This window comes from Pezoporus wallicus, unplaced genomic scaffold (assembly GCF_028554395.1).
Source record: "Pezoporus wallicus isolate ANWC-B61680 ecotype Strahan unplaced genomic scaffold, APGP_CSIRO_Pwel_v1 contig_5069, whole genome shotgun sequence".
Lineage (NCBI taxonomy): Eukaryota > Metazoa > Chordata > Aves > Psittaciformes > Psittacidae > Pezoporus > Pezoporus wallicus.
Window position 1 is genome coordinate 2,074,408 of NW_026642361.1, and position 20,956 is coordinate 2,095,363.

General features: G+C 37.8%; 1 protein-coding gene across 5 annotated transcripts in view; it reads right to left on the reverse strand.

The window, feature by feature from the left end:
* TMTC2 (transmembrane O-mannosyltransferase targeting cadherins 2) overlaps positions 1-20,956 on the reverse strand; it is a 256,741-nt gene that overhangs the window by 14,252 nt on the left and 221,533 nt on the right. For 3 of the 5 annotated variants that reach the window (XM_057429504.1, XM_057429506.1, XM_057429505.1), the window contains exons 10-11: positions 19,171-19,285; positions 9,773-9,836 (exon numbers count right to left, since the gene is read on the reverse strand). In XM_057429504.1, coding sequence (XP_057285487.1) covers positions 9,773-9,836; positions 19,171-19,285 — 179 coding nt within the window. Of the gene's footprint in view, positions 1-9,772; positions 9,837-11,676; positions 11,833-14,089; positions 14,342-19,170; positions 19,286-20,956 lie in introns of those variants that run through there. The other 2 variants (XR_008974934.1, XM_057429507.1) reach the window with 2 other exon arrangements.

The window sequence follows — 20,956 nt, forward strand, 5'->3', positions numbered from 1 at the left end:
AATAATTTTGATGGTGGACTGAGCATACCTATATACCAGATAAAGACTTCAGATCTGCATCATGAAAATACATGTAAAAATCAGAAAAAGAAATGTGAAGACATTAAGACTTCTGGACAAGTTAACTGAGGTGCAGTCCCACAAAATTTCTGAATCAAGGTATTGATAATAAAGTAGCTCAAATATTATTTGGTATGAGATTTTCTTCTCTTTAGAGAATTTCTGAACTATCTATTGAGAATTACAGTCATCTGATGGGATCGAAAGAACAGTTTTCTGTTTCTATGTAGGTGCCTGGACAGAGAACAGAACCTGTAACTTAACACTTGGGTGATTAAATTCTTAGGAAACATCACTGCAATAATAAGAAACATGCATTATTTTTGTGGAAACACGGTCTTTTACCTTTTGGAGATGTAGTCACATAAACATTTCTAACACTGTGGGCAACAGAGCCTACAATGGAAAATGGGTGCATAAAGCAAAATACTCTGGGGTATTTTTTTTTTCTGAAGAAAATATTAGCAGCTTGAAGCAGCACAAAGGATTGCCACCAGACATACTTAGGACTTATGTCCTAAGTGAATAACGTATGAATCAGTTTCTTTCTCTCATATTACATGTTAAGCACGAAATTACTTGTTCAACAATTCTTGGTAAGAGTAATTGATGATTTAATGCAGATCTAAAGTTTAATTAAATTAGAAAAGAGGAATTAGTGTATAGTTGCTTATTTCCATTTGTTTCCCCCCTTAAAAAAACTCATGTCCATACATTTTACAGTTCATGAAGATGGATGACTCAGAAAATACATTACGCCAATAATTAGACTGCAGAAGGAGTAATATTTATGGAAAATTTGTAAACATTTTCATAGTTGAAAATGAAAAGCATTCCAAATTGCCATGACAACGAGTTTGTGGCTTACTTTGCCAAGCATGTCTGGGTATGCAGCTTATGCCTGAAAAACTTTATGCTAAGAAACATTTATAGCTGCTTGCAGAATTTCACTGGAAGAAATCTGGAACTACATACAGGAGAAACAGAAGCAACTCTGAACAGTCGATGCTGCAATGCAATAGCTAAGTTAGCAGAAGAAACTCAAATGCATTTTCATTTCAGTCATTTAGGACTTGCATAGAAAAAAAACTTATGTATTGTTTAGGATATCAATGTGCAATGAATTATTTTAGATGGAAATAAAGAGCAACATAAAGGACTTTTATTTCTATGACAAAGCTTACAAATTACACTGGGTGAGCCAATCGGTCTCAGACATTTGCATAATTAAATGCTTGTATAATCAAGAAGAGTACTAACAAACTCCCCATAATCTAACTTTCACAAAACTGAAGCTGAGAACTGTAATGACATGTTTTCCAGCTTTCTCCTATGCATCTTGCAGAAGGATGGATTACAGTATCAAGAAGCAGATTTAAGTATTCTATAATCACCAAAAAGCACGTTCAGTCTTTGCTTTTACTGAACTGCTACAATGCATGAGAAAACACATGTAGAGTTTTCCAGAGTAAGGCTATAAATATTCACATGTATTTCCCAAAGGAAATTCAGTGTTTTCCACAGCTGAATAAATCAGTTTTCAAATTATACAACTCATCCTGATACCATGCTTTAGTAGTACAGGTAAATATCCCCATTCCAATAGCCTTCTTTCTTTGTCACCTGCTGGAGATCAGGGATGGGAAATGCTATATGGTATTTTTTTTGTTTGTTTTGTCTGTTGTTTTTTTCAAGGTGGGCGGCACTAACCTCTGCTGAAGCAGAAATACTTAAGATTCAAAACAACAGCCTATACTCAAGCCTCCCTTGAAGCTGACAACTGCATATGGCTAAAAACCTAGATTTATATTTAAAATATTTTGGAGGACCATGAACGAATATAATTGCAAATACAGAAATAGCTTTTTGTTCAAAAGAATAAACATGGTTTTCTCTAATTAACTGGAGAGAGAAAACAGATCTGCCTTGCACTTACCCCAGACAAGAAGAATGAGCCAATGGGGACCTAGACGGGGTGAATCAGCAACAGTAACAGCAACAAAAGAAAATTGAGCTACAGCCCAAAGTAGATTTATAAAGCTTTCATGCTCAGGAAGGACAAAGTGAGTTCATGCATAGATCAACTCTTTACATGGAGAAGTGTTGCTATTTCTGTGATAACACTGAAAAGTCTTTCTACCTGAAATGAAGGGCAGCTTGCATTCAGTTAATATTAATTTTCTTGAATTTCTCCATTCTGCACAACCTTTAAGCTAGGTCAGCCTTCCACTAGGCAGGATGAAAAATGTTACAGCTATTCTGATATCAAATCTTAGAGTGTCTTTTATTGCCTGTCAATGGGGAAAATCTACCCAATTTACAGTAACCCAGAACGTGCTCTCTCATCCTTTTGACATCAGAGAATGGTGTACTCTTTTCTCTAAGGGCATTTTACTATCTCCTCTCCCAGTGGAGCAGCACCATGCCTAAGCCTCCCTGTATCTGTCTGAAAGAAAAAGCATGCCATCTTAAAATACAGTTCACATCAGTCATGCCTATCTTCTCATTAGAAAGCTGCAGTACCCTTTTTAGTCACTAAAAGTCCTGCATGCCCTATAACAATTGGTTTAATCTTTAGGAAGTAATAGAGCAGGAAGAGAGGAAGAACTGGATCCTGGGAAGTTTTCTTATTCCTCACACCTTCACCCGGAGAAAAGAAAGGAGGCATTTTCAGGAGGCCAAGAGTGATGCTGGGCTGGAAAGAATCCACTACCATTCACATCATTGAGGCAGAAAGTTTGGCACACTTGAGAGGAAGCCTTGAACAATGTGAGGCTTAGTAGCAGCTCATGCTGGTAGTGGGAAGCTGGACAGCCCTGACACAAGACAGGAGAAGCTGGGAGCTTTTCAGAAGGCAGGCAGGCAATCAGCAAAAACTCCACCCGCCCCACAATGCCCATTTTCATATTTTCTGTAAAGGCAGACACAATTAATGGAAGACAACTGAAGTGAATCTACTGGATGCTAACTACCTGAAAATACATCTCTGCAGTCATTCCATGGCACTAATAAATAAAGATAAGAGATTGCCATACATTCACTGCTTTGAATAAACAAGGAACAGGAAGAAAAACATTTTAAAATGAGGATTCTCAAGAAGAAAGTGTCATGCTTTACTGGCAATAATACATGGTATAAAGATCTACAGTGTACTTTCTCTAGAGGATTTTGTCAGCTTTATTCATACTATGCTCCAGAAACCAGGAGTAAGATGGCAAGACAACGGTTTGGGTAACAGAGAATAGGTAGACCTGTCCAAAAGAGCTGCAGGAGCAAGAAACTCCTCACTGTGAGGGGTCTGCAGTATTCCTGGAACAGTGTGAGGATGACATCATTGGATCCAGTGAAGCACGGGACTGTGCCAGTTTTTTGTCAATTGAGGATCAGCTGCAGACAATTTAAGAATTGCCGTTCACCCATCTATTATTGCCACCAGCAGCAGAACTAACATAGCAGGAACTCTTAAAAGCTTTATGAAAATTCTCCTTGGCAATAATAGGACATGCCCTTAAAAAAGTTGGCAAAATGCATTAAAGCTGTATCCCTCACAATTATTCCTAGCCTGGTAAAGTGACATGAGGAGAAAGTGAAATGGGGAAATTTGGCATAAAAACACCTAAGCAAAAAATACAGAATAAAGCAGATCTTGGTTATAGACGTTTCAAGACCAAATCCAACATCTACTTTATGTTTTAAAGATGTATGTACTATCAGAAGTATATCAATTTTCAGAGGTCCTGCCATGAATAAAATCCATATATTGTGAACATTTTCCATAAGAAGGCACTGAAAGCATGTTATCTGTAACGTGGCTATGAAAATACAATCAATTATCTGGAAATCACCAGAATTCTTCTTTCAGCTGTTAAGCAGCTTGAGGTATAGCTTATTGCAAGATTAGAGCCTTTGCAATAAAATCTGCATCCCAGCACTGGGAGGGGGGAATAAATAAAAGAAGCACTTGTAGAAACTGCTTTTTAATATGATATTGTGTTAACTGATTACATAAACCCTTCAAGTCAAGAAATGGTTTAGTAGCCCACATCATGATTAAACCATCTAGTGGAAATTGTATTTATTTTGCTTATAGGTACATTTCTCTTTCCCCCTCATTCTATGTGTGTGTCTTTATGTATGTTGTTACAGTAAGACATTTAATCAAGCCCTTTTGAAGTGGTAGAGTGGAAACAGCTGTTTCTGACAATGTGCTGCTGACATGGGGTTTAAAGCTGTCATGAACTCCAGATTGTAAGCAGCACTAGTATGTGGTTGGGATGGTAGTGACTTGCAGGTCACGGCACCTCCTTGAGGAATGCTTCTAAGCCAGTCAGCTCAAGGTGGTGGCTCAAAGTCTTAAGGCTCTGGTGAGCTCTCTTTCATTTCATACTCTTGAGGTCACACTTCTCGAAAGCCATTGGCCATATGTGGGGGCTCTAGAGCAGCTTTTTGAACATTGGTTGCTTCAAGTTCTGAGTTAAAAAATTAGAAGTGCAGTTCTATTATACAAATGATGTCTTAAAAGTTTAATCAAAGCTGAAGCTTAAGTCAATACCTTACATTCTTGTAAAGAATGCCAATTTAAAGAAAGTTTCTGGATGACTGACTTTTCCATAACAAGGTGAGCTTAAAGCTCACGTTTTAGAGTGCCTAAGAACCTGTTAAAATAATTTCCTGGTTTGTGAACATTACAAGTTGTAGGGAACCTAGAAACCATCTCTGAACACAGATTTTCCTCGGCAATACTCCCACTCAGAATAATTACTGCATAAAGGTCTTGCTGTCCAAAACACGGTATCATTCTTTCGTGCAGATGAATTTATTAAAATTAGACTAATGTGATTAAGGCAAATCCAAGCCAACACTGTTAGAACAAACACATATGTGCTTCTCACTGAGAAAGCTCTAAAATGATTTTGTTTTGATCAAGGTAAACACACAATGTAGGAATGTATTTTTTTGAAAGTATTAAAAAAGATCCAGGGGCTAGGGGAAGCTAATCTCTGTAGGTTACCTATAGAGTTGAAGGAGGAAAAGAGAGTCCTGCAAGAAATGATTCATAGCAAATAAAAGTAGATTACTTCTCTGAACTGATTTCTGGATTCCTCTTTCCCCCTTGGCTCTCCAGGGGAATGTTAACTTTCTGAAGCCTATTTGGAAATAAACAGACATGATCTTGAGAATGCTTGCTTCTTCACTGAAGTTTAAGACAAATGATTCCCATCTCTGCAGCAGCACTATATTCTACAGAAAATACTGTTGATTTGAAATTTGACTGGAAATTACTTTCACAGAGGACAGATACACACCTCCTGCAAATAAGGCCAATCATGAACTTTATGAAGAGAACAGCTACATCTCAATCTGGAATAATAATACTAGCCAGATCTGATCTTTCTTTGCACCCAAGCTGTATTTTAGCTGGTGCTGCTCCTGTACCAAACTGTTTTAATTCTTTTATACTCTGCAGAAGGAAGGTATACCCAAAAGCAAAGATGATGCTCAAGATGTGGACATACATTTTAACATACCTGCACTGTATTCAGTTGTTCTTCTACTGGGTATAATTTTTTGCTGTTTTTGCAAATACTTCATTCATTGTAATACAGCTTTTCACAGAGGAAAGAGTACTGGTATTTTCAGTATTTGTCAGTCCTCTCAGGATTAGTTCAATGAAGAATGAATCACACCCAGTACTACAAAAATAAAATCTTTTTATATCTGCTTTCTTAAAAACAATGACTTGCTCATTTCAGAGAGGTTTCTCCTGTAAGGAAATACTATTTTTCTGGGGATGTTTTTAGCCTTCTTAGTCACAACTTTCACAAAAATGGATTAGTCAAATGAGAGTGACTCAGACTTAAAGGCGTACTGGTTGCTTACTGTTGTGTCCCAATCTTGAGATACTGAAAAGAAGGTTTGCTTAGGAGACAAATGCAAGAGTGAAGACTGCTGTCTGGAAAAAAAAAAACAAACTGAGACAGATAACTAAGTAGTTCTGAAAGCCATAACTCAGTTGGCCATTTAAACTGGACTTGGGTGTAGAAAAGCTCAGCAGAGCAGCTTCTGGATCCAAAGGGCTTCTACATCTGGGAGCAGGGGAGGAAGTATTGTGTTATGAAGTGTTGTTTCCTTCCAAAACCAAAAGGAACAGTTGAGAAACCAAAGAAAGGGATACAAGAGGAAAACAAAGCAAGGATGCGAAGAACAAAATTGTGTCATGAAAGCTCAATGAACATACAAATTCACTAACAATCAGTAAAGGCCTGAGTTCACAGTATTACTCTCATTGCTGCTAAGGATGGATGTGGTTCTAAGAAACCTGATCAGCAGAAGATGTCCCTGCTCATTGCAAGGGGATTGGGCTAGATGACCTTTGAAGGTCCCTTCCAATCCAAACTATTCTATGATTCTATGGTATTTTATGGTAGTGATATTAGAGATATTGCACAAGATGTGATAATTGTAAAGAAAGTAATGCAAGAGAAGGGAAATCTGAGTTTTATTTCAGGCTGCACTAGCTGAAAATCTCTGAAGAGCCAGGCACAGGTCTAATTATTTAGAATAACTGAAAATTTAGTTGTCTTACTACAGTGTATAAGAAAGGAGTGAATAAGAAAGGAGTTGGTAACAGAAAAATGGATTTTCAACTTGGAATCTGGAAGAGTGACTGGGGAACCACAGGATGAAAAAATATCATGCTGAAAAAAAGCAGAGAGCCAGTTTATTTGGGATCCTGATCAACAATTCCTTATTGCCAAGCACTGGAAGATGGAAGGTTCTTGTTAAACGGATGCTTTTAGCACTTAATTATTCTAGCAACAAGGCTGATCCACTGCACAGAATGAGACTTCAGCACTGCCACAGTATTCTCACTGAGAGGGAATTTGGGAACACACCTCTGAGCCATTAGCAGTAAACAGATGCACACTATATAGATATGTGTGTATATATGGAACTGTATGCATGCATACATCATTACATTACATCGCATTCATACGACTATTACTTTGAATTATCTCCAAAGAAATGTTTCTAGTTCATTAATAATGGATTAAAAAATATATCATTAAATCCTTCAGCACTATATTTTGATTAAGATATTTCTTTAGCATCTTGACTCACATAATTTTGCTGAACCTCCATTTTCATAAAACAGTGAGAAAATACAGAGGCTATATCCAAAATAAAAAATGTAACTGTGGACTGGGCCACTTGCAGTCTCTCAGACAGTACCTGAGAACACTCAAATAAGCCAGTTCAATCAACACTAGAGAATAGTCCTGGCCACATTTAATTTACCAGTGCAGACGCAACAATGAAGCACACAGGATTTGACTAATTTGCATTCCACACTCTTTTGGAAAGGTCGGGAGATTCTGTCTTAACCATATCTGCATCATATTGCTTACTACCTAGAAAAATTCCATGAGTGGCTTCTTTTCCTCCCATTCTGAAACTATTATGGAAAATTTGAGAGCTAATAGTAAGAGAAAAGATATGCATGACTACTTTTGGCTTTATTTTCATTCTTGAGAGATTGCTCTTGTACAGTCATCAGATGGTTGACGCTGGCACTGAAAACTAATATCCTCCCCACTCTGCATCATTAAAGTAGTTTTAAATAGTCATGAACCATATGTATGCTATGCTTAGCTAGAAACTTTATCATCCTGAACATAAAAGTGAAATTATGTCTCATGAGGCCCCACTTGGAGTCCTGTGTGCAGTTCTGGTGTCTTCAACATAAACAGGCCATGGAACTGTTGGGACAAGTCCAGAGGAGGGCCACGAGGATGATCAGGCGACTGGGGCACCTCCCGTATGAAGACAGGCTGAGAAAGTTGGGGCTGTTCAGCCTGGAGAAGAGAAGGCTGCGTGGAGACCTCATAGCAGCCTTCCAGTATCTGAAGGGGGCCTATAGGGATGCTGGGCAGGAACTATTCATTAGGACCTGTAGTGACAGGACAAGGGGTGACAGGTTCAAACATACACAGGAGGTTCAGGTAAGATATAAGGAAGAACCTTACTGTGAGTTTGGTGAGCCACTGGAACAAGTTGCCTGAAGAAGTGGTAAATGCTTCATCCCTTGCAGTGTTCAAGGCCAGGTAGGACAGAACCTTGGGCAACACAGTCTATGGTGAGGTGTCCCTGCCCATGGCAGGGGGGTTGGAACTAGATGATCTTAAGGTCCTTTCCAACCCTAACTATTCTACGATTCTGTGATTTATAAAGAAAGCTGAAGCAGCACTTACTTATTAGATTTTTACTTAAACTAATCAAAATTAAATGCAAGTTGCTCTAAAAAACTGTTCTGATGGTCCCATCCAGCAAAAAGGACACTTTAGTCTTAACAAGTAAAACTTGGCAGCTATACCTAGAAATACCACTCTGTAATTGTACCACTGCCATCAGCTAGAAAACCTCAGTTGTTTCCAAAGCTCTCTGAGAAACCTCACACATATAATCATATATGGCTTTATACAAATATCAGAAACTCAGGAATACATTCAAAGATTTTGAGAGTACAATGAACCACAGAAAAGAGAAGAGGAATTGTACCAACTTTCAGGCAATTGAGGGAATTCGTTCAATATTAGGGCATCCATACAGAAAAAAAAAAAACAAAAATTCTTGCATCTGAAAGCATACGGAGTCACAAAGTCTAAACTGTTATCTCACAAAGTAGGAACTAAAGAAATACACAGATTTTCTGAGTTTTGGTTTTGGCTAGTTTCAGTTTTTTTTTGTTTTTTTTGTTTTTTTTTATGAGATGGTGTAAAAGTGTGCAATTTCATACAAACAAGTTATTTTTATTTTGGGTTATGGGGATTATATTTTGTTAACATGTGTTGAGTCTTGGCTGGTGTTGCTTTTAACTCTTAGCTCTGAAAACTCTTTCATTTTAAGCCTGTTATTTTTTAACATTTTTTTCTTTTTCACTTGACTGAAATTGTTAATTTGCATCCTCAAATTTGGCACTATAGATTCTGAGACAGGAATGTGCTCTACATTTGATTTATTGCATAGACAAAGTATTAGGTATTTGAAATAGATTCTGCTCCATTTATATTCATGAATATTTTTTCTCAAAATGGAAGGTAATTGAAAAGAAATATAACATTGAGTAAAAAACTGCAAAAAGAAAATATTTTGTTTCCTTAGTTCCTGATGCAATAAGATTGAAAATAAGCTTTTCTTTTTAAGAAGGGTCTGTCACATATTTCTGCTTCAAGTAATAAGCTTTTCTTTGCCAATATACAACAATCTCAGAGGTAAATAGCTCTGAGGTAAAATCATCTTTAACTGTTGAATAACAAGGTTTGCCAGAAGTTCATGACAGAGGAAAAGGCGCAAAATGTATTGTTGAAAATACCTTATACAGTGGACCATAGAATTGCCCTACATTCTCTTTTACTAGTGAAAATAGATGGAATTAGGAAAGCTTTCCAAACTCAACACACTTAAAGGTACATAAATAAATCTTTTCCAACTATGTTAGCAAAGTAAGATTTGTTGCTAGAACAGTTCACTCAGGTAACTTAAAAGTACAGGGATTGGTTTGACAAAGGAACACCTTTATCTGACTATCCAATAATTAACCATTAAAACATCATAAATAATATAGGCCGAAGTTTCTCCTTGATCACAAAGGGTTCAGCACTGTGGCACGTTCATCAATTTATGTAATGGATATCATTAAGAAGGTACTTACATTAGGTCTTAATCCTGCTGCCATTTCATAATACTTCTCAGCTTCTTCATTGAGACTGGCTTGTCTATCAGGACAGAAAAAGCCAATGCAGTTACACCTGATTTTCCTTGGGTTAAAAAAAAAAACATACCTAATAAAGCATAGCTAAAACCAAAATACTGCAACTACTCCTCATTGATTAAGGATATAACCATAACAAATGCAAAAAGTATGTCAATCTGAAAGATATTTTTTATAGCCCATAATGTCCAAAGATTTCTCTTTTCCTACCTTATTTCCTTTTTAGTTCTAAAATTATATAAGTACACACAAGAGAGAAATGAAGAAGGCAAAAAAACTCAGCTGAGACAAAACCAGAGACATACCAGTCCCCACCACAAGAAAATCTGGCTTGTTTCTTGTAATTAGCCATACTTTCACAGTAAATTATGAAGCTGTAGATTATACAATAATGCAGTCCCTTTCATTGTGCCTCCCTATTATTCCAGAAGGGGAAAAAAAAAAAAAAGGAAAAGAAAATAAAATCAGAGAATACAATGATTTTTCAAAAATGGGTTTTCAGGATGCAGGGAATTCATTCAGAAGGTAGAGTTTTGATTTCAACATTTACGCAAATCAGTCTGAGGTGAATTTAAGCTTAGCTCTCATATTCCAGGAGAATAAAATGAGTTTCTTGGTATGGGAAGCACTATCAGTATAGTTGGCATCTATATTCTCATACTAGTTTAAGTTTTATTTGTTCCCTTGAGTTTTCACTTTAATGCGTTCAAATGAAAATGAAATATATTGACACAGAAATTCAAACACATTTTTGTCTCAATAGGCCTCTTTCTTCTCTCAAATTCCTCCCTTCTTTTGTCTTGTTCTTAATTTCCCTCCAACTATTCATTTTGGCTACTGATCCAATGTATATCAGTCAAACACATACATATCATGAGACGGATGTTAAATATGTAAGAATACTCAAGCAGAACTATCAGGTAGGCTACCTATCTTCTGCTAAAGTTATTTGCTTTTTATTTGATCTTTTTTTACTTTTTTTTTATATGAATAGCTATTTCCCTTCATACGGGAGTTAGGACAGGAGTTTTTCAGCCTATTTGTGTTTATTATGCAATTACAGATGTATTTCTGTGATACATAATGGAAAATTGGAAAACAAGGATAACATTAAGCACTGAGTAGAGTTGGTTGTTTTTTCATTTTTTAATTTTTCTTCTGATTCCAGAAACAGTTACTAGCTCACAGTGTATTAATCAATCAACTGAGCACTTGTATCTGGAGATTTTACTTTGTTCATTACATGAGATTTTACATGCTTTGTTATTCAGTGATCAAACTGTATTCTAATTTTATGTTCCCATCCATCCAAATTTTAAACAATTAGCCACATAATACATGATAGGTAATTAATCCAAATCAACACATTTTGACAGTTATTGGTCTTGGGAGGAGAAAGGGAAGAAGGATAATCGCTTTGAAGTTTCCCACATAATTCACGTGCAAGCTGAAACCACTTCTTGACTAACAATTTCCCAAGTAGTACCTGGTTTATACCTGTTAACCGTTTTAAATTACTTTGCACATGTATCATTGACTCAGCGGTTCCAGTGGTTAGGAATGTCTAATGACTGAATGTCTAAAAATTTAACCTGTCACATAACCTGCTTCTGAATCACTCCTGCTGAGCATTAGTAGTACTTGAAACAACTTGGTGGGGGGGGCAGGGGGAAATCTTATACTTCCAAATTTCAGGATTTACTACATGGCACATAGGATAAAATAATGAAAGATGTCACAGAGCGTTTTTTTTTTCCTCCCTTCTTTTTCCTGTTTTCACAAAGCTGTCAGGAAACAAAGCATTTCTGAACGTGGTTAAATTCTGAACAAACAAGGTGCCTTACCCAGGAGGCAGATACAGATGGTACACTTCACCTCCAAAAAGTGGTGTTGGCATGTGAACATTGAACAAATTAAAATCCTGTCTCCTTTTAGCCCAGTGGAAATACATGGTTTGTTTTCCTCCCACATGTACATTTTGAAACATGGATCATTAATTCCTGAGTTGAAATCAGTTTAAAATTATAGCTCTCCATTAAAAATGGTTTATAGAAATGAATGCACACCACAGTAAACCAGTGAGGAAAATGCCACTTCCATTTCTGGGGCATTCAGCAACAGCTCCTTTAGTTAAGATACAGCAGAATTCTGGTTCCCATTTTCACTGGAAATGTAAACTAGAAATTCATTATGTTAAGCCTTGGAATGGCTTTCCCTTGAGAAAAATTAAAGGCACAGAGGCAGAAAATTGCAGTAACCTTACGCCACTGAGCAGTAAAGGGCCCTGGATCAATGTCAAACAATGGAAGGACACTACTAAAGGAATCATAATTCATATTAGAGTAAAACATTAGATAAAATGTTGATAATTACACAGAATGGAAGAAAAGAAGCAAAGGCAAGTCTGGAAGACAGTCCTTTTCATAGTTGCAAGTTATATTTTAACCTGCATCCTAAATCTCTTCATGGGGACTGACCTTGAAAATACATCTGATTTTATCCATTAACACCTAGTACTCAATCTTACTGTAAGGGACAAAAATGTCTCTTCTTTTTATTCTCTCATATATCTTAACCTGAGCCTTCAGACCTAACAGTTCCCTGGTTTCTGTTCCAGCTGACTGCCAGTGACACCTCATAAACGTGCTTGACAAGACATCGCTCTTCGGGTCTCCTGATACCCAGTTACATTCAGCTTGCATTTATTTTGAATCTTTATGTTGATCACTGGAAAACATATTGCTTTAAGAGAAAACTACTATCAATGCTGACTGGTTCAGACACATAAACAAGTGAACTTTAACCTGTCTATTGCTTTGTATAAGGCCTTAGTCTGTTTTGGGGGTTTTCAATGTGAAATCATGCATGTCAGTCCAGCAATAACGATCAATCTTCAAAGAGATTCCTATTTTAAAATACGAATGTTGATACTTAGCATTCTTAATGGACCTTTTTGTGTCACAACAAAGTCATAATCATATTCTATACATGTAGACCTTAATGCAAATTCTTTGTATACAAAATTTACATAGACCTAGAGTTACAAAATTTATATAGACTATAAACTTAGCCATGCATACATGCATATATGTATTTAAGCACATGGGCAGTAATTAAAGAATTAATAAAGTCTGTTTAGACAATGACACTGAAAAACCAAAGACAATGTCATGTAGCATTGCTCTAATTCAGACTTCTGTTTTCAAATAGCCAATAAGCATGCTGTAACTTCATGTAATATAAGTGTTTCCCAGAACAACCCACTTCAAGAAGTGTGAAAAGAACCAATTGTTCCTACAAAATATGCTTCTAAGCAAGGTTCTTTTTCGTGCGTTTGTTCGCATTTGGAGACAATGTGAAGCACTTTTCCTGTTTATAATTAGTACAGTGGTATCATCACACTGCCATTCCTCATTCTAAAAGTAATTATTCCCTAGATCACAGGAAACCTATCGCATGGCAGCTCACCTCAGTATGCAAAGTGAAATTTCACTTAGTACTGTTAATACATAACTTAGTCACCCCAACAATGGCCACCAAATGGCATTACAAATATACACTTCCATATATTCTTACAAAATGTATCTGCCAAAAAGGCTTCAAACTCCTATAAGCAAAAGAGCATAGCAAACACTACAAAAGTAAAACATGTGACCAGTTACTGTTTTAAGATGAACCACCCAAAGATGACCCTTGAATGAAGCTGTCTAGAAAACAAATTTGTTGAGAAAACAAATTTTACAGGCAAGTATTAGGCAAGTTATAAGTTACTGGACTGTTGCAAAGATATTAATTACATTCATTCCATATCTCATCCCTATTACAGATGACTTGATTCATCTGGCACTGCATTATCAGGATCCAACAGAAGTCATCTCAGCAAAAAATTAATAACTATGCTTGTGTAATTAGGAATAGGGAGTTGTCTTAATAATGCATACAGATCTAACTTGGTTTTTATCTTGGTTTCGGTTTCAGATTTAGTCACAAAGAGAGGCAGTAAACAGTGTTAGAATACCTGACGGAACAGAAGTCTTTCTTGTGACTGCTAAACTGAGAACAGACCATCTATAAATACACTTACTGCATCTGGACACAGCTACCAATTCTGTTACAAATTAAAAAAAAAAAACAAACCTCAACAAACCAAATAAAACTAACCCTCAACAAACCAAATAAAACTAACCTGCAGCATACCAGTTAAAAATTTACAAAACCTGGTATTTCTTTATTCAGGTTGCATTTTAATTTAAAAATTTTTCTCAACGAAAGGAAAAGAAAAACATTTTAGTAGAAGAATAATCGACTTGGAAGGCATGTTGTGATTGGTTTTACTCAAAGCAGCTGTAACCCAAGTTTTAAAGAATTTGCCTGCAATTGTGAAGAAATGTCTGCATGTTTCTGAATCCTGTGACACTCTTTGGGCTAATGGCAGAAACAGGAGTACGGCAGGGAGAAAAGATGGCTCCTTTCTATTACAGCAGAACATCACTGCAAAGAGTACTTGGTCTGAAAAAAAATTAATTAGAATTTACACACAAATGTAAATTGCTATTACAACTAGTTATTACTTCCCAGTCATTCTGGAAACCTTGCACCACCCACATTAAAATCGTTTTCTATCTCTTATTCTACAACACATTTTAAAATTTATCCCTTCTCTCTCACAACAGTGAATTCACTTCCATGCCCTGTAAACTTCTGTAATGTATTTTCTACCTCACAGCTGTGAAGTCCATTCAAAATTCTTACTCACTAGTCAGTTTTTATAGCTCTCTAAGGTACCTAAAGAGCAGTTGGTCACCTACGTGAAATTAATATATTTAATAATTTTGTCCTTTCATTTATGAGTGTTAGCACCCACAGTTTCGAGTTGTGTCACTCTATGTCAGTCTGAGTACTTCCTTCTTTCCTCCCTCTGTTGTATCCTTGTATCTGCTTTCCTCTTGGAATCACCTCAGCTCTCCATCATTCTAAATATTTTGAAAATCAGCTTCTGAAGTCCCCCAGACTCATGATGGATTTGTAGCTGCTTTGTCCTAACATATGAATATACATTCCTCTTGTCCAGCAGATATTATGTAAGCAGTATATTGAATAAATTACTAAGCAGTGAACAAAGGCAGACAACAGAATCATGTTTTAGCTAAAATCAGACAGATCATAACACACAGGGTTTTAAGCAAATACTTGGCAGCACTGAATTTCACTTTGCCACCCTAATTCTTGCTAAATCCTTCAGACCACTTTAGACTCCCAAAGCATATTAGGAAGGCATTATCATCTTCCACAAAGAAAGATGAGCATTTAAGTGAAAAATCAGACCAACTGGATATCCCTAAGGACCACAGTTGGATTCTAGCTAAACAAAACCACTGGGCCTTTTTTTTAATTTTGTTTTGCTTTTAAGGGGTTTGGTTTGATGGGTTTTCTTTCTTTTAGAGGTTCTTTTTTGGTTTTTGGCTGACAGTTTAGAATCACTGAGCTCAATGCTGGTCAAAGTTTCTCAAAAAGTGTCCACTCCCAACCAGAACAAGAAGGGTAACCATGGCTGACGTATACAGTACAGCCATGTAGCTCTAACTCTGAGAGTCAAAAAATAACTCATATCCCAATGTAAAGACATACCTTTAAAACCTGGGATGCCTCACTAAGTGCTCAGAGAGGAAGTAAGAGACTTATTGCAGTTACCCCCAAAATAATATTGATCTATGTCACCGCATTTTAAGATACCCACAGTCATACCATGAAACATACATACTCACTTCCACAACATACTCACTGAAGTCAGGAGACTGGCACACTTTATACTGTTTTGGATTCAGTTTTCATACCTAACTTGCTATGATTCTGTCAGTGAATTTGTTTCATTAATCTAAATGTTTCAAACTACTGAATTCTATCTTGAGAGATATAATTCAGAGAATAATCAGGGGGAAGGGAAGGATCTTTAAAATAGCTCATATACCTGTGGGAGGTCAAACTGTTGTTTACCAGTTAACCATCTTGTCTTGGTTTCCTTTCTAATCTACAAGCAACAAGAATTATTTCTCAAAGGGTATTTTGGGGCTTATTTCAAAATCCTGGTATAGAAACTTTCATTCTGAAACACAGGCTGCTTGGCTAAAGTCAATTCTACCTGCTCTTTAATAACATTTTCTTTTCATTTCATATCCTAAGCATTAAAAGTATAAACAGCCAAGTGAGATACCTTCATCAGACAAAGTATTTCAATAATTGGCTTGCGTTAATGATGAATTGTATTTTTTATTTCCCTTTTTATCCATTTTCTAAGAATAGACACAATCTAAATGAAACCAAGTAGCCTCGTAGCTGTTAAGCGGACAATAGACGATAATTAGACAGTTATCCTAGAAATAAGCATGGAGGATACCTATTACGGTAATGTGAATTTAATGATAATATTCAGGTAGAAGCTTAATGTTACTGCATATCTGGGTCTGACAGCTTTAAAAGGAAAAAAAATAGTCTAAATTTTTATTCTATTTGAATAGGACAACAGGATTAAATATAACAATAAATCACAGATTCTGATAACATCACTAAGTGCTACTGTGAGTCTCAAAGTCACAGTATCACAGTATCATAGTATGCTAGAGATTGGAAGGGACCTCAAAAGATCATCTAGTCCAATCCCCCTGCTGGAGCAGGAACACCTAGATAAGGTTACATAGGAATGTGTCCAGGCGAGTTTTGAATATCTTCAGGGAAGGAGACTCCACAGCCTCCCTGGGCAGCCTGTTCCAGTGCTCTGTCACCCTCACTGAGAAGAAGTTTCTTCTCAAGTTTAAGTGGAACCTCTTGTGTTCCAGTTTGTACCCATTACCCCTTGTCCTATCATTGTTTGCTACTGAGTAGAGCCTGGCTCCATCCTCGTGACACTCCCCCTTTATATATTTATAGACACTTATAAGGTCACCCCTCAGTCTCCTCTTCTCTAAACTATAGAGACCCAGCTCCCTCAGTCTTTCCTGGGAGATGCTCCACTCCCTTAATCATCTTTGTTGCCCTGTGCTGGACTCTCTCCAGCAGCTCCCTGTCCTTCTTGAACTGAGGGGCCCAGAACTGGACACAATATTCCAGATGCGGTCTCACCAGGGCAGAGTAGAGGGGAAGGAGGACCTCTCTCGACCTACTAACCACCCCCCTTCTAATACACCCCAGGATGCCATTGGCCTTCTTGCCACAAGGGCACAGTGTTGGCTCATGGTCATCCTGTCGTCCACTAGGACCCCCAGGTCCCTCTCCCGTACCCTGCTCTCTAACAGGTCGTTCCCCAACCTATACTGGAACCTGGGGTTGTCCCTGCCCAGATGCAGGACTCTACACTTTCCCTTGTTATATTTCATCAAGTTACTCCCTGCCCAACTCTCCAGCCTGTCCAGGTCTCGCTGGATGGCAGCACAGCCTTCTGGCGTATCAGCCACTCCTCCCAGCTTAGTGTCATCAGCAAACTTGCTGATAGTACACTCAATTCCCTCATCTAAATCGTTGATGAATATATTAAATAATACTGGTCCCAGTACTGACCCTTGAGGCACTCCACTAGATACAGGCCTCCAACAAGACTCTGCCCCATAGACTACAACTCTCTGGCTTCTCTCTTTCAGCCAGTTCACAGTCCACCTCACTACCTGATCATCGAGACCACACTTCCTCAATTTAGCTGTGAGGATGCTGTGGGAGACTGTGTCAAATGCTTTGCTGAAGTCAAGGTAGACCACATCTACTGCTCTGCCATCATCCATCCATCGTGTTATTTCCTCATAAAAGGCTAAGAGATTGGTCAAGCATGATTTCCCCTTGGTGAAGCCATGTTGACTGCCCCTCATAACCCTCTTATCCTCGATATGCCTTAAGATGGCACTAAGGATAAGGTGTTCCATCACTTTCCCAGGGATGGAGGTGAGGCTGACAGGTCTATAGTTACCCGGGTCCTCCTTCTTGCCCTTTTTGAAGACTGGAGTGACATTTGCTTTCCTCCAGTCCTCAGGCACCTCTCCCGTTTCCCAAGACTTGGTAAAGATGATGGAGAGTGGCCTAGCAATGACTTCCGCCAGTTCCCTCAGCACCTGCGGGTGCATCCCATCTGGACCCATGGATTTATGGATGTCCAGATTGCTCAACCGGTCTCTAACCCATTCCTCATTGACTAAGGCAAACCGCTCCGTTGACCTGACTTCATCTAAGGTCTCAGGGGTACAGGGCTCTTCAGGACTGCCTGCAGCAGAGTAGACAGAGACAAAGAAGGCATTCAGTAACTCTGCCATCTCTGTATCTTCTGTCACCAGGGCACCCATCCCATTCATCAGTGGGCCTACATTGCCTCTGGTGTTAGTTTTATCGGCCATGTATTTGAAAAAGCTCTTTTTGCTGTCCTTGACCCTTCTCGCCAGGTTTAATTCTAAGGAGGCCTTAGTCATCCTAGCTGCCTTCCTACATCCTCTAGCAGCAGCCTTATATTCCTCCCAGGTGGCCAGCTCCTCCTTCCATGACCTGTAAACTCTCCTCTTCCACTTGAGCATACCCAGCAATTCCCTATTTAACCACGCAGGTCTCTTGGCCCTCTTCCTTGACTTCCTACGTGTCGGGATGCTCTGATCTTGTGCTTGGAAAAAGCAATCCTTGAATGCCAACCAACTATCTTGGGCCCCTTTACCGTCAAACAGCCTTGCCCATGGGATTTCCCCTAGCAATTGCTTGAAAAGGCCAAAGTTTGCCCTGCTAAAGTCCAGGGTTGCAATTCTACTTGGTATTCTACTGGTCCTACCACACAAGATCCTGAATTCCACCATCTCGTGGTAGCTGCAACCAAGGCAGCCCTCAACCCTTACTGTCATAATTAAGTCATAATTAGCCTGGCAATATTTAGATTTCTAATTATTGTACTGTCCCCTACTGTTATTAATATAAAATCTTGTGTTTTCAATATTCCCTAGTTACACCCAGATCACTCTACTATTTTCAATTGCTATGCAATCTAAATTTTTTAAAATCAGGTAAAAGAAAATTCTGCAGATGGTTCTTCACAAACCCCCCACTTTTTCTTGTGTGTAAGCAAAAAGGATTAACTGCTTGTGAACAGAAATTTTAGACGTAAGAAATTACAAGATAAGGCATAGAAAATCAGAAATAGAAAGTGCTAAATCCTGCAACAGTTTCAGTCCAATTCTTTTTATCTTAATTGCAATGTTGAATTATTCAAAAGAGTTGCTGGGCTTTAAAAAGGACCCTGTGTAAGCGAAAGCAGTAAAGACTTTTTTTTTCCTCTAAAAGTGGGGAGGAAAATCAAGTAAGGTGGATGCAAAAGCACTAACCTGAGCATATGGGCTGCATTGAAAACAACATCAAATTCTGTATTATCCAGTTCAGCTGCTTTTTTTGCCATCTCAGCCGCTTCTATCAGGCGGGATTCTTCTAGAAGGAACTGACCTGCAATGTAGTGCATGAATGTGAGCACACAAAAAACAACTGATGGATAATACCTCAGACAATACGGTTAGGAAAAGGAATTTAGAAAACAAAACAAACAAAAAAATCGCAGATGTCTAAGATTCAAGGTTTAGTCATTGGCTGATCTACTCTGTATTTCAGTATCTTTAAAAATGTAGTAAATATAGAAAAAATGCAATAAATATGACAAGTAGTAACTGCAATATTTGCAGAACATATTTATGGAGCATGCGAACAACACAGCACAACTCAGCTATCAAGAAACAATGCTCCCATCCCTGAGAAGTTTGCCATTTAAGAATTTGCCCTTCCATCTATACACTGATATTCACTTCCTCAAAACAAAATAAAATCAAATATCATCTACAGTGAAATATATTCCAATTTAAAAGTATCTATCAGAACCATATTGTCGTGGTTTAAACACAGTCAGCCACGCAGTATCTCTCTCACACCCCCTCCCCCTACCCCCCCTTGCCTTCCTCCTGCTCCCAGAGGGATGGGGAGGAGAATCAAAAGAATGCAACTCCCATGGGTTGAGATAAGAACAGTTTAGTAACTAAGGTATAACACAAGTCACTACTGCTACCACCAATAGTAATAATGATAAAGGAAATAACAAGGGAAGAGAATACAACACCTCACCACCCGCCGATCCAAGCACCGACCGATACGTGGTCCAACCCTGCAGTGAACCAGCCCTTCCAGGTAACTCTCAGTTACATCCTGGGCATTACGTGCTGTGGTATGGAATACCTCTTTGGCTAGTCTGGGTCAGGTGTCCTGTCTCTGCTTCCTCCTGGCTTCCCCTCCTCCCTGGCAGAGCATGAGGCTCAGAAAGTCCTTGGCCAGACTAAACATTTGAGCAGCAACTAAAAACATCGGTGTTATCAGCTCTGTTCCCAGGCCGAAAGTCAAAACCACAGCACTGCACGAGCTACTAAGAAGGAGAAAAAATGACTGCTACTGCTGAACCCAGGACACATATGAAAATACTTTTTATATAAATACCTGCAAACATATTTCTTCAGCTTTAGAATTATAAATGATGCTTTGCTTTAAAATTATTAAATATATAAATATATATAATATACTTGATGAACTGGTATTTCATCATGTATTTTAATAACACTAAGAAAATCACAACAGGTAGCTTTTTACAAGTTTCCTACATGATGCTTACCTTTCACACGAAAATATAGATGGCTAAAATTAAGTGACTGAATTTTTTACAAATGACGTAATCATAATCATTAAACCAAGTTAATACTGAAAAGAATGAATAATTTAGGATTTGTCCCTGCCCATGGCAAGGGAGTTGGAACTAGATGATCTTAAGGTCCTTTCCAACCCTAACTATTCTATGATTCTATGATTCAATGATCAACAAAACTTTAACTAAAGTACAGTAGTTTCAAAACAAAACATAACAACTAGTAGAATTCTGTAAGAATGTGTTTTCCTTTGAAGAAGAGGGGAAAAAACATTTTGCAAGGTACTCAAACCACCCTATTTCTGCTTCTTTCAAAGATTTTTTCACACCTAATTTATAAAATGCGTTATTTTTGGATCAAGGACTTTTCAAAGGGTTTCAGCCATCTAGAATCTGTGTCTACATAACTTTATATTTGGAAAAGCTATCTTAAAGTA